At 43.2% G+C, this 14,444-nt stretch overlaps 1 protein-coding gene across 2 annotated transcripts in view; it reads left to right on the forward strand.

Moving 5' to 3' along the window:
- The window catches only part of Smg6 (SMG6 nonsense mediated mRNA decay factor), a 228,202-nt gene that overhangs the window by 49,772 nt on the left and 163,986 nt on the right, over positions 1-14,444 (forward strand). For both annotated transcript variants that reach the window (NM_001105808.1, XM_087570563.1), the window contains exons 9-10: positions 1,210-1,271; positions 9,394-9,539. In NM_001105808.1, coding sequence (NP_001099278.1) covers positions 1,210-1,271; positions 9,394-9,539 — 208 coding nt within the window. The remainder of the gene's footprint in view (positions 1-1,209; positions 1,272-9,393; positions 9,540-14,444) is intronic.

Consider the following 14,444-nt stretch of genomic DNA (forward strand, 5'->3'; position numbering starts at 1 on the left):
CAGAAGAGGGCATCAGATTCCATTACAGATGGTTGTGAGCCACCATGTGGATGCTGGGATTTGAACTCAGGACCTCTGGAAGAGCAGTCAGTGCTCTTAACCACTGTGCCAAAAAATACTAAGTGTATTTTTTGTCCCTACTTGGGGCTGGAGAGATAGCTCAGTGGTTAAGAGCACTGCCTGCTCTTCCAGAGGTTCTGAGTTCAATTCCCAGCAACTACACGGGGGCTCACAATCATCTGTAATGAGATCTGATGCCCTCTTCTGGTGTGTCTGAAGACAGCTACAGTGCACTAATATACATTAAGTAAATAAATCTTTCTTCTTTCTTTGGAGTTCAGTTCAACTCCCTGGCCCCTCTTTATTTTCCCGAAGGAATTATCTTAGTTTTGATTCAGATAGCTTTTTTAGAATCTTTGATTCGAGATTGCAAACTGGTGGCTCATAGGCTACATGTGGCTGGCAAACGAGTTTGGACTTAGCTAATGTTTAAATATTTTTTTATTCGTATCTAGTACTTAAAAAGCCAGAGCACTTTACATTAAAAAAAAACCAAAAAACCCATATTCTACTTCCCAGCTTCATTCTACATAAAACATTTGTTAGGATTGGAAAGTAGCAGCCAGGCTTCCTGTTGTCACCACCAACCTACTTTATGCCCGGGCTCTGTAGATACCCTAATCTTCAGGGCCAGATCCAGAGCTGAACTTCAGTTTCAAAAGTTAGGAAAGTACTGGATGAGCCACCTTTAGTAGTCAGAGACCTGCTTCCCTACATAGATAGAAAAATAGTTCATGAGCAGGATCAGGAACTTGTCTAAAGTCTCTGTTACTCTATCTCTCTCAGCATTTAACTTCCATGATTACAGAGCCAGTAGTAGTTTCTGGATCCTATATAGAGGAGGAGGCACCACCCTTTGTAAACCTGCTCAGTTGAAATTCGCGGCTTTGAGTTCTGCACCGGAGTGCCACTGCCAGCAGAGGGTGCTGTCCACTCACCAAGTCTGCTCTTGTCTTGGCTCAGCTGAAAGGCAGCTGTTGGGCATGTGCCCTGGGTCTGTGTGAGAGTTTGGGCATGTCCATTTGGTTCCCATCCCCAGTGCCCACCCCTTTAGACCCTGGCCAGGTTATTGTGTCACTGGGGACTGTATTCAGTAACAGGAAACTGGGGAAAGTTAATTGTTCTCTCCTCTCCCTTTTTCCCATGCAGCTGAACAAAAGGTTCATCCTCAGTTTTCTCCATGCCCATGGGAAGCTGTTTACCCGGATTGGGTAAGTGTGCAGGATGTTTATTTTATTTCCCTACATTACAAGTCATTTTGGAATTTAATATTGTTAGCAACTAGCCTGTGTTTGTAACTGAGGGTACAGGGTGTGAATTCTTAGAGGCCTCCACCTTCCCTTCATTCTCTTTCCTACTGTGCTCATAAAGTTTGAGAGATAGCACTGTCTCTGTCTCTCCTTTTTTTCTTTTCTTTTTTAAAACCATTCTCTTAGAACAGTCTTTCCCAGCCCCCTCTTCTCATCCCCCTGGGTTTCTGTTGACTCTGTCTTCCTGCTTAACTCCCAGGAAGTCTGAGATTGCCAAGCTACATCCTTGGGTACAGCTTCCAGGGGTCCTCCTTGGGGAAAAATTATCTCCTAATCTTTCCTCAATGACAGAGTAACATTTTCCTTCCGTGTTCTTCTGACCCTTCCAACTTCCTATGTACTCAATTCCCTGTGCCACTTGCTGATCTCAGTAAATCCCTGTAAGCCCCAGGGAAGGCAGTGTGTGTAGAAACTTAGGACTGTCTCCCCTAAGTCGCTGGGAAGAGTTCTTGACTGTTCCTCTTGTACATCACAAGAGTGTTTCCTGACAGTGTGGAACTCATCTAAAAGCGTGACAATGAATGCCTTCATGTCAGAGGAGATGTGTACTGAGTGTCTCTGTGTAGAGCCTCCTTGGGTAAAGGACATCAAAGCAAAGAAGCAGCAGCCCTTCTGTAAAGGTGTGCTGCTCAATTGGCTTGGGGTTTTGAGACAGGGTCTCTCTATGTAGCCCAGACTGGCTTAGAACTTGGCAACCTTCCTGCCTCAGCTTTCCAAGTGCTGGAATTTCCAAGAATACCACCATGCTTAGGTTCCTGTTGGTTTTCAATCTTTTTTGTGTTACAAGTTTTATCGAGAGCTGCCCTTTATGGTGATTGGCTTCACATTGCAAATCTCCCATTATGGCCTTTCCCTTTTTCTTCAGTGCCATGAACTTGGAAGGTTCTCTGTAATTCTTTAGGTTTCCTGTAGGAAAACAGCACTCAGGTCAGCTTCCATAGACTCTCTTTACTCTTTTGAAATGATAAAAGGCTCTATGTCCTGCTTAAAAAGCCCTTGCCCTGTTGGTTGTGAGTGTAAGTATGCTTCACATGTTCCATCTGGCATCGTTTTGGGCAAGAGTGATAGTCATGGCCATTTCAAGGATAGTTTAGATTCTGAAATGACTTGGGATCATTGGAGAAGTGCCAAAAGGTAAAATCTCCACCGTCAGAAGTAAGTGTGGAGTAATTTATTTGGAAAAAATAAACTGTGTATGTTAGTTGCTTCTAAGCTCTCCCCAGCATCATCCACAAGCGCTCCAGTGGAAGAAGCTTTTCTAACTCAGCTGTATCCTGAGTGCTCAGTTAACAGTTGTGTGGATGAAGAAATAAACATTCTAAGAAAAAGACAGATTGGAAAGGCCAGAGAAAAGTGTCTGGTATTCCAGTAGGTTCCAGTAGACTGAAGCTGGTCATTAGTGAGTGCCAAGCTGCAGTCATGATGGTAGCTGACGTGGTCAGTATAGACTGGTGAAAGAACAGGATGGCAGGAAGTACTAATTGCTACGATTAAAATAAGCCAACGCCTCTCCCGTTAACTAGCTTCTGTGTGCCAGTTTTCACCTTTCTCTTACTACCACACACTCAACTTTTAGCTCCTTTCCCCTTCTTTTTCCCTCCTTTCCTTCCCCCTGCCCCCTGCCCTGTCCGTCATGCAGCTCAGGGTGTTCTTGAAGCTCAGACCCTTCTTGCAGCCACTTCCTAATGCCAGGGTTATACTTGGGTGCCCACGCCTGCCTTTCTCTGTCTATTGTGCTTGTCATTTAGGTTTTCCTAGACCATTTTGTCAATGTCCAAGTTCACTAACTTCCAAACTATTGACACTTTGAGCTTTGAGAGTCTGTATGTTTGTAGCACCTTTCTGTACATGACAATCACATACTCTATTCCCAGGTTCTGTTTAAAACTGTCTCCAGGCAAATGTTCCTTGGGGGCCAGGGTGCCCCTTTTGGAGACCTACAGTTAAATGTGTCTTGTTCACCAGAAACATGGAACTGAAAAACTTGTTTTATTTCAGAATGTATGGTAAGAATATATAGGATATATTTTTATCAGATTAAGTGTTAATTATATTTTACTTCTCTTTTAAAATTCTCATATTTAAGCACAAAAACTTTGGAACAAATCTGGGGAAAGCTGCAGTAATAATTAAACACCTGGAATAAGAGGACTAAGGATGTAGTTGGGTTGGTTTGTTTACTTGCCTACAGTTCTGGAAGGCCCAAGTTCAATCTCCAGCACCAAGAAAAACTGAGTGTGGTGGCGTTCCTGTAATTCTGCCACTCTAAGTGGTAGAGGCAGAAGGATCAGGAGTTCAGAATCAACTGGCTTTATGGCAAGTTTTTTTTTTGCCAGCCTGGGATACATATGGGAGAGAGACAGAAAGGGGGGTGGTGGTTGGTGTGAATTTCACTTACTCTGTCTGGTCTCAATTTTCCAGATCTCTAATGTTCTTAAGTATAACATAAGTTGTCAGAAAGTTAATGCAGGGCCAGTGAGATGGCTCAGTGTGTAAAGGTACTTGCTGCACGACTGATGCCTGAGAGCTCCATCAACAGGTAGAGAGAGAGCAGACTCCTGCAGTGTATATCCTCTGACCTCTATCCGTGCATTGGGGCACAGATGCTCTAACATATATACTCTGCGTCTCTGTCTCTGTCTGTCTCTGTCTGTCTCTCTGTCTCTCTGTGTCTGTCTCTCTCTCTCTCTCCAAAAACAGATCCAGTTTTTGTCTTTATAAAATGTGAGACACACACACACACACACACACACACACACACACACACACACACCCACCCCAAGAAAGAAAAGTAAGTCTTTTAAGAAGTGAAAAGAAAACAATTGGGTAAACCTCTGTAAAACTAGAGAAGCAGTGAGTACAAGCTACATACAATATCACAGGCTGCTGCCTAACTACCAAGACATGAAATGCGCCAGGCGCTGAGGAAGAGTTAAGACTGAGGTTACAGTGGAGAAGAGCTGAGGGAAGACACACATTGTGCCTCCCTCCTCAGAAAAGTCCTGACACTGTTCTTTTGGTCTTGGTCTTCTCTATGCCTGCGTTTCCATGTTATATCTGTATATACTTGAACGCCTACTGTGTGCAAGGCAAATCTGCTTACTGTTGACATCAGCTGACAGGTTTAAGGAGATTAAATGCCTCTACAGTTGGTTTTTTTTTTTATAACAGAACAAAACAAACAAAAAAAAACCAAAACAATGAGTAGTTAGAAGGCCTCCAGTGTAAACAAGTCAGAATGTTTTTTGCACTTCAGTTTCCTAGCAGTGGTTTAAATAGATTATTATTTCTTTTTTAGATTTATTTTTATTTATTTAATGTATATGAGTACTCTATCTGCATGTACACCTGCATGCCAGAAGAGGGCATCAGATCCCATTACAGATGGTTGAGAGTCACCATGTGGTTGCTGGGAATTGAACTCAGGACCTCTAGAAGAGCAGTCAGTGCTCTTAACCACTGAACCGTCTCTCTAGCCCTCTTAAATAGATTGTTGCTAAGGTTCATTCTAGTCCCTGTGTTCTATAGCAATATGATGTTTTCTCTCATCACCCTGTGACATGGTTTAATTAAAAATTTTTTTCTTTTGTTCTGGGAAGTTTTAAGTTTTTAAAGAATTAAGAAGTTGAGAAAAGATGGGACTCCTGTTTTTTTTTTTTTTTTTTTTTTTTTTGTTGTTGTTGTTGTTTTCTGCAGAAAATGTTATCTAGCCCAGTTGTGTCCTCAGCATCTGAGGGATTGAGTCTGCCCTGTTAGTCACTGTCTGAGTCTGGGTCCCAGTATTGTCTGAAAGATTGGTCTCATGAAATTGCTGTCCCAACAAGACAAGTTGTCTCTAGAGATCACAAGTAAGCCATGTAAGTCAGTGAAGTGTGTGCTGTAAAAATGCTTGGTCTTAGATTTGAAAGAATAGGAGCTGAGTCCTCTTGGACTCTAGAAGAGGAAACAGTCAGGGTTGCCTGAAGGCTTCTGATAGATGGCTCAGACCTGTACTTGGCCTCTTGAGAGAGATCAGAAGCAGGAGACTGGTAGTGTGGACTCTTGAATTCCGACAGCTAGAATAATCTGCTTCCTCTTCCTGCCTTGGTTAACGTCACCACTGGAGTGTGTGCTCGCTTGCCTCAGCACGCCATTTGCACAGCTTCATGGCCTTGGAATGTAAAGACCTATGTGTGTATTTTAGATTTGAGTTCTTTAAAAGTCAGGATTTGTACTTTATAATTTGTAAAATTACTAAATGTCTTTAAATACCAAACTCAGAAGTCTTCATGATAGAGGAATTTTTTTTATATTTTACAATGTAGTTACTCATATTCATTGTTTTTTGTTTGTTTGTTTGTGTCACTTTGTAGTTCTGGCTGTCCTGGAAATCATGGTGTAAAACAGTCTGGTCTTGAGCTCACAGAGATCTGCCTGCCTCTGCTTTCCAAGGCAGATCTAAGATTAAAGCTACTATGCCCAACTAACTTCCTCATATTACCTTTAATGCTTAGTGTATATTTTAGGGTCATCTGTGTGTGTGCATGAGAGTATCACGTTAAACTGCTTTACAGTTATTCACTGGATGTGTGTTGTGGTTTCTCTCATGTGAGTATGAAGTCAGTGGTCCCTTTACAGGCAGCACTGATGGAGGAGGTGCTTTCTGATGGTTTCGGTTGTTTGTTTTGTTCATTATTTATTTGTCTCATGCTGTAGTCCAGCTGTTCTTGAACTCCATAGCTAGCCCAGACTGGCCTTGAATTCGCAACAGTCCTCCAGTCTCAGTTTCTCAAGTTCCCAGGGGCTGGATGCCAACACACTGTCCCTGCAGTGTCTGCCGGTGAGGTGCTTCTGACACTTTCTGTTTCCTTCCTTTTCCCCCTTTATTGTTGTTGCTCCTGTTCTTTCTTCTCATCTTAAATTCTTAATTATTTCAGAGGTAACATCAGAAACTCTTACAAACTCCAAAGCTATAGCTCAGGTTAAGGCTATAGCTACGGCTCCACTCTGCCCCCCTCATCCCCATCTCCATCCTGCGCCCTCCAAAGAGAGCACGTTAGACATGTCCTTCTATGCCTGTTCGCGTGATTATACAGGCATTTGTAAAAACATAATTTTGTGGGTGCCCTCCATTTCTGTTTATTGTTTATTTTGTTTCAAGATAGAGTCTCACTATGTAATATCCCAGGCTAGCCTCAAATTCAACTATCCTCCTGCCTGGGCCTTCTCATTGCTAACATTTCAGGCATATGCCATCATGTACAAGTCTGGGTTTTGCATTTGTGTGTGCTTGTACACAGACAGTGCACTCAAAATATATGTAAATTATATACCATCATTATGTTAGTTTTATTATAAATTTTTTGTAATATGTAGGTAAGGCATAAAGATATTTCTCAAAGAAAAATACATGAAACTACTTATAGTTTCAAACCAAAATCAGAAAGAATTTTGGTTACAAATTTTTTGAAACAGATTTGTATTCATTATTGAATCCTGGAAAGATGACTTTTTGTTTGTTGTGGGTTTTGTTTGTTTGTTTGTTTTGAGACAGGGTCTCTCTCTTATAGTCCTGGCTGTCCTGGAAAACACTACGTAGACCAAACTGGCCTTGAACTCAGAGATCTTCCTGCCTCTGGCAAGGTGATTTTTCCCATTTGTTGCTTAACAACACTTCATTTTGTCAGAGTAACTCTCCTCCACAGCCACCCAACAGATTCTCAGTTTCTGTTTTTAAGACAGGGTCTCTTCAGTAGCCTTGGCTGGGCTAGAACTTGCTCTGTAGTAAGACCAGCCTCAAACTCACAGAATGCTTCCTTGGTTCTGGGAATGAGTCATATTTTCTTATATTTGATGTATGGAACTAATCTACGTTCTTAACCATTGATTCTTTAATTATGTTGTGCTAATCAAAGGAAGGTTTTTGGGGAGTTGTTTTACGTTTCGGAAAAAAAGAATGTGAACATTTGACTTGTACTCGTTTGAGACTTTAGTCTGACCACGGAGTGTTAATGGATCTGTTTCAGTTCCTACCCCAGGGAAGAGGCTTCCTCAGACACATGTCCCATGTGACACTTCTGTCCTGTCATTCTGTGCTGGCGCTCTACTTCCTTTCAACACAGAGACACATGGCCCTGAAACTAGCCCAGCGTGGCTGCTTTTCTTACTGAGTGAACTCTGCTCTTCTTGTAATGAGAAGTACTAGCCCCCTCCCCACCTCCATTGAGAGAGTGCTGCACAGTGTCAGGATTTAAAATGAAACCTTTGTTATAGCCCATGGGGAAAAATGGATCCAATCCAGCCACAAACATCACTCCCTGCCATTCCTAGTCTATCAAGAGCTAAAGCAGCTCTGAAGTTTTTTAGAGGGAAACAGTTTTTGCTTTGTTTTGTTTTGCTTTGTTTTGATTTGGGGCAGGCACTTAAAATGGCATGGGGGTGCGGGAAGTAAACGCATGGCATGTTTTGTGCCAGTGAAAATGAGAACAGTTGAGCAGAGGCGGACTGGAGTAAACTGTGATTGACTCATAGCTGTGGAATGACTTCTGGGCACCAGAGGGTCAGCAGTACAAGTTGCCATCCAAAGGAAAGGTATGAAGATTGCCAAAAATTGATAAAGTCTGGGGTTTTCTTATCAGGGAAGGATGCTATTCAATGAAAAGACTAAGGTTGGGGCAAAACTCACACCACCTTTTTCCAGGATTTCAGAAGGATGATCTGCCTTGGCTTTCCAGAAGCTATTTATTAATCCAACCTAGAGCTGTTCCCCACTGCACCCCTCAGAGTACCACAAGCAATTTGATGGGGTGGGGGTGGGGGTGGAAAAGATACTTTGCTGACCACGAATTGTTCAGCATAGCCCTAAGGCTTGTGTGCCTGGTTTCTCTCTCTAGCACCAAGTTTGAGTTTGCTTTTTATTTCAGAGGATTTCAGCTGTGGTTTACTCCTTGTTGCCAAAGGAGCTCCAGGCATGCACCACTGTTTAGGATCCAGTGGCCACATTTGGCAAGCACTGGTTTGAATGACCTCTCCTTAGAAGCCCTAGGTCACTGGCTGGATTTCTGCCTCCCTACATTACAGGCTCTTCCTGTATTGGGAGTGGCAGTTGGCCAGGGCATTGTATTTCCACTGGACTGAAACATACAGACCTGATGAACAGAGGCTTGTGAGAGGGAGGATAGCAGCACAGGAAGGCTGGGAACAGACCCTTGGGAGCCCTAGGTTTGGGTTCCTTCAAGGGACAGTTTGGGACCTGAGGGTGGGAGTGAGTGTGATAGTGACTAAGAAGGCAGAGCAATGCTCTTGCCTTTTCCTCCTTTTTATTCTTAAATTTTAGACAAGCTATTGCTGTGTGTTCTTGTCTGACTTTGAACTTGAGATTCTCTTGCCTCAACTATTCAAGTGCTGGGTTTACAGGCATGGTCCACCATGTCTTGTTTCTGAGGTAATTCTTTAAAAAATCTTTTGGGCTGGAGAGATAGCTCAGTGGTTAAGGGCACTGACCGCTCTTCCAGAGGTCCTGAGTTCAATTCCCAGCAACCCATGGCGGCTTACAACCATCTGTAATGGGAACTGATGCCCTCTTCTGGTGTGTCTGAAGATAGTGACAGTGTACTCACATAAATAAATAAGTCTTTAAAAAAAAGAAAAGAATCTTTTGTGTGATTAGATCCTTTTCACAGGGCACAGTTTTCATAATGGAGACTTAGGGATGGTGTAGGTGTTAAGAGTTTAAAGGAAATAGGTTCACTGTTTAGAAAACCCATTTCAAACAGAAACTCTTGTCAGTTTGAATCTATTTAATATGTGAGGTTAAGAAATAGCCTGCCAAAATGTAATGACTTATAGCTGTTTATCCAGTAATTGAGTTGTTTCCGTCCCCAAACTTTGAGTACTTTGTTCTTTTTTTCTTCTATATGTGCAAAACTGTGGGGTAGGTAGCAAAGGAAATTCCTTGGTGTTAGTTGTGTGCTTGGGAGAGGGAAATTGTTCTTCTGAGTGCTTTTAAGGGTGTGCCTCAATAATGGGATCCCTGCATTTGTAGGATGGAGACATTCCCTGCAGTGGCTGAGAAGGTCCTTAAGGAGTTCCAAGTATTGCTGCAGCACAGCCCATCTCCTATTGGAAGCACTCGTATGCTGCAGCTCATGACCATCAACATGTTTGCTGTACATAATTCCCAGTTGAAAGGTAAGGGAAATCCAGTTCTTCCATCTAGACAGAGGTGATTTCATATCTTTTCTCTGCTACCTTATCACTAATCCCATCTCCACATACACAGACATACACAGAAAAACAGAAACACAGACATGCAGACAGATCTCTCTCTCTCTCTCTCACACACACACACACACACACACACACACACACACACACACACACACTTACTTCTCCCTTCTGCTGCTTCTTAGATCTTTATTTTAGTCTCTAAATTCTGCAAGACTCTGTAGTGCTTAGGAGAGGTTTATAAGTATAAAGTTTAATTTAAAAATCCAGAGATGCTGTTGCACATCTGGCTATGCTAATGGCAGCAGCAAGGCCTCTTAGAGGCTGCATACCCAGGACTTCTCCCAAGAGAGAGGCATTGCTGAAATGTTTCATTCCGGAGACCGTATGCTTGGCAGGGATTGGGAATTGCTGTTTCTGGACTTGTGTACCCTGTTTGTTCAATATGGAAAAGTCTAGTTCCCTGTGGGATATCCCTTATGGGACCCTGCCAGAGAGTAAGAACAGAGAATTGATGAGCTTTGGTGACTCAAATCTGGAAGCACAAAACCACCAGGCCCAGAATTTGGCCAGTGTACTGGTATGCATTCTGAAGTGTTTTTCTGAACACTTTTTTTGGTATGGGGCGGGGAGGCGAGGAGGGAAGGGCAGATTGGCAGGATTTTAAAATGTTCTGATGACCATGTCATATTTGAAGGATGTTACTAGGATTCCTCCCCCTCCCTCTACCTCACTTAGGTAAGGCTGCTATGGCTTGACTTGATAGAAATATACAGTATGAGTGACATTATTTTGTGTTTCTTTACAACATGTTGCCAAGGAGTCATTCCAGAGCATCAACAGAGCATGTTTGGTCAGATCCTTATCTGCAGTGCCAGGAAGTAGGAATTGCTCCATAGAGACTGTGTCATAAAGCAGATGTAAAGTCTCTGGACAGTGCCATTGGCTCTTTGTGTGTACCTTTTCTCAGAAATTTCTCCTCTCACCTGCAGTCTATCTGCTTCCCTGCCTGTCGCTATTAGGTTCTATGTTCAACTTGCTGCTGGTGGGGAACTTCCCTAATGTCTGAGCATGCTGCTCTTTCCCTACAAATAGGGATTCTCCTGGGACTTGAGAAGCTTCTTAGCTGGTCTGCCCGGGTTTTTAGTCACATCTTAATCCTGGAAGACATCTCCCCATGAGGTTGACTTATACAGCATCCAGAATGCTCAGCAGTGGGCAAGACCCAGAGACGTAGGAACCTTCACAGTTTGGCCAGTTTTTGCCAAGGTGGCTGTTTGAGTGGGGTTGCAAGAAGGCTGGGAGCCTTAAGGGACAGCACTGGTTTCTAAGAAGAAGGAAATAAAAAAGTTTGTAAAGTACTGCCCTAGTGAGGCTGTGCAGTCCTAAAGGGAGGGAAATTTTGCTACTAAGAAGGAAGCTCTCGGGGTGTGGTGGCACACGCCTTTAATTTTGGTCTACTTATCGAGTTCCTGGCTAGCCAGAACTGCATAGTAACACTGTCTGCTCACTGGGCTCTATAAGCAGGGCCTCCAGTTGCCCCTGTGTTCATTTTCTGCTTTCCTACCCAAGCCACCACTGCCGTGTGAGCTAGAGAGTTGGGGCACATAGTTCAGCAACAAATGACCTATGATCTCTGTAGGCATGAATGTAAAGAACCTGTTTTCAATACCTTTGGGTGTGTGGAAAGGAATACCCTAGACTTTTCATAGACCACCAGTGAGTCTTTTTCTTGTAGCTGTTACATAAAGGTTAAGAAAATATGGGTGAAAGGAAGGTGAGGATAGAGAAGGACTCCTGTGTATTTGAGGCCAAGATACTTTTGTAGATCTTTTCTGTAGTTGGTCATAAGGTGGATCCTTTAGTCAGGAATGACAAGCAAAGGCCTATGGCCCTACTCCCTCTACTGCCCTTGCCCTGGCTCTCACCTCCATGAGGCAAGAGGAGCCTGAACTGAGGTGGTCACAGGCTCCAAGGGTGGTTCGGGGAAAACAGCCCAGGCCACAGGATATAACACTCAACTGGGACACAGAGCTCTGCGGACGTGCTGCCAAGTACCCGGTGTGCAGCTGAGGCAGCCATCCAGACCCCACTGTGTGGGCTGCCATTGGGATAGGGGTGAACAGAGCACTCAGCAGGGCTGGTTGGTGGGAAGATGCACTTTTCCATTTCCCAGCACATGAGTCATCTTCTCTGGGCCCCTGTGCTGTGCTTGCACGGACAGTGGCAAGAAGGGGGTGTTGTGGCTGAGTAGCAGCATCTGTGCCGGGGGTGGAGAGAAAAAAGGGCTGGGGAGAGGGTAACGGTCTAAATCCTTCACTAATCAGCAGCACTTTGAATCACATTTTTATGAGTAAGGAAGCGATAAATCCAGCTCTGCGTGCTCAGCCCCCAAGTCCTGTCAGCTGGTGCCCTTCTAACTCTTTATCTCCTGTCCAGTCTGCAGGCTGTCATAGTCACCACCCAGCCACAGGTCCCTGGCTGTCTGAAACCAGGAAGTAAGGCCTGACACAGCCTGGCCTCCCAGGTGCTTTGGGTCCACGGTGATTTGGCAGTCATTGTAAGTTACAGAACATCTGGACCATCCTTTTTCTTTCCATTCCCTCTTGGATGTGTCCTTCTGGGTGGGTGTTTACATATGTCAGTTCCTGGATTCTGTGGAGAAGAGCATTCCAGCCTGAAGCAGAGGTGATTTTCTAGCCCACAAGGAAGTTAGATCTTTTGTCTGTGCAAGAGCCATTTCCATAGATGGGTCAGAATTATGATTTTGAGATCGACAGAGATGTCCTTCCTTAAAAAAATGTGTCCTTCGCTGATGGCCTCCAGTCCTGAAGTACCACCATAGGTCATTCTTGTATTTTATGCTCCCTTTTCAAGAACTACCTTCTTCTACAGTAGGTCAGGAGTACACATAATATGCTTGCTAACACTTTATTGTGTTTACTTTTTAAATGTGCTTTTATTATAGACTTGGAGTATTTAAAAGCCGTGGATACAGTAGTAGACAAAATAGAGGCGCAAAACTATGGTAGAGAGAATGGTGTCCTTCCCCTACATTAGGTTTTGGGGATACTAACTTTCTCAATCATGAGCCTTATGCAAGATCCTACCCCTGTGGTATTATAGTTATCTTGGAATCCTAGTACTGTCTGCGAGATGATTGGAGACAGATACGTTTGACAGATACATTTGTTAGGATGGGATATTTGGGGGTCCTTAGACTGGTATTCCTTAGATACAGGTATTTGTTGAATGCAAGAAGTTGAAGGCCATGGCTCTAGGAAAGCTGTATGCCTTGCTTGGCTAGTAGCCAACATTGGTGGCTAGATGGGCAGTTCCTGGAGTGATGTCACATGTCTATAGCGTTCTGAGCCGAAAAGAAGAAAAGGCCTTCTTCGTGTATCTCAGTGCTAATACTTCAGTAGCTGTCTGGGTAGCTGATAAGAAGCTAGAAGGTAAACTGTTAAACTTAACCACAAATACTTGAAGAACTTTCATTAAAAAAATATAATTTATAGAAATAAAACTAGATTCTCGAAGACAAGTAACTGAAGTAACGTTTGTGGTAGGGCATCATGGAAACCACTTTGCATCCCCCATCTGTGCCCAATTTATTCCAATCTGGACTTCCCCCAGTGCCCCCACTCTTTTTAAAAATAAGTTTTATAATTTTTTTAAATCAAAACCATCTCAGGCACACTGTTTTATTTTACTGTATTATTGGATTATATTTCCTATAAATCACTGGATGTTACTCATTGGCCACCATTGGAATAACTTCCCTTTTCTGTGCCCTGGCCTTTTCTTTTCCCTTCTCTATTAGTTTATAGAGTATGACTCCATTTCAGCCCTGCAGAAGAGCCATAGTAGCGGCAAGAGGGCACCCAAGAGACACTTCATTCGCATGCGCACACGCGCGTGCATGTTTGTGTGTGTGTCTGTGTGTGTGTGTGTGTGTGTGTCTGTGTCTTCTTGCACACTCATGTTGCTAAGGGAACATTTAGGGGTTAGAATTGAGGCAAAGTTAGACTGGCTTTTATTTCATGAACTTTTGTGTTTGCTTTTGGTTTGGTTTGGTTTTTGTGTTTTGAGACTGCAGCTCATTCTATAGCCCAGACTGGTCTCAAGAAATACTCCCACACCACCTCCTGAGTACTAGGATGACAGGTGTGCATCACTATGCCTAGTACATACATGCCTTATGTTATTAACATTCTTGAATTGCAGGATGTAGAGGAAGTGATACATGGGTGTCTTGGGGAAATTGAGAACTACAGCTGCCTACCTGGCACTAACAGTTTAACCTGTGGGCATGAGCTTCTTCATGCCATTAATTATGTGTGGTAGGTGGCTACGCTTGAGAAGTTCATTTCACAATCAGAATTTGTCTTTCAGCATATACTATCCCTATACTTTAGGAAGAACAGTTTGTTCTCTCTTCCAAGTCACTTCTAAGTCTTACTCAAGCAGAATGTATGAAGTGTCTGGTCCTCTGCTTGACAGAGCAACTGTACAGAGGAAATCCACCTTTCATAAGAGGTTGGGCTTGGGAAAGCAGTCTGGAGGAGCCTCTTGTCAACAGGCTGTTTACAGGCTCCGTTCCTTGGCATTCTGATTGTAGCTGTGACTGAAGTTCCTAAAAATGAAGACAAGAGTGACAGAAATAGACGTGTCAAGGGACTCACCTATTTTTCCAGTTCTGAGTTCCAGTGTCTCTTTTGTTTTCAGAATGAATTATGCTTCAGGCTAAGGAAAGAGAAACGGTAGTGAAAAGTTAAATGAGGAAATTCAATCATGCCAATAAAATTAAGCTTACTCTTAGCATATCTATTAAGGAAATGATGTCTGATTACCTGACAATAACAGTGT

Source organism: Rattus norvegicus, chromosome 10 (genome assembly GCF_021556685.1).
Source record: "Rattus norvegicus strain SHRSP/BbbUtx chromosome 10, alternate assembly SHRSP_T2T, whole genome shotgun sequence".
NCBI lineage: Eukaryota > Metazoa > Chordata > Mammalia > Rodentia > Muridae > Rattus > Rattus norvegicus.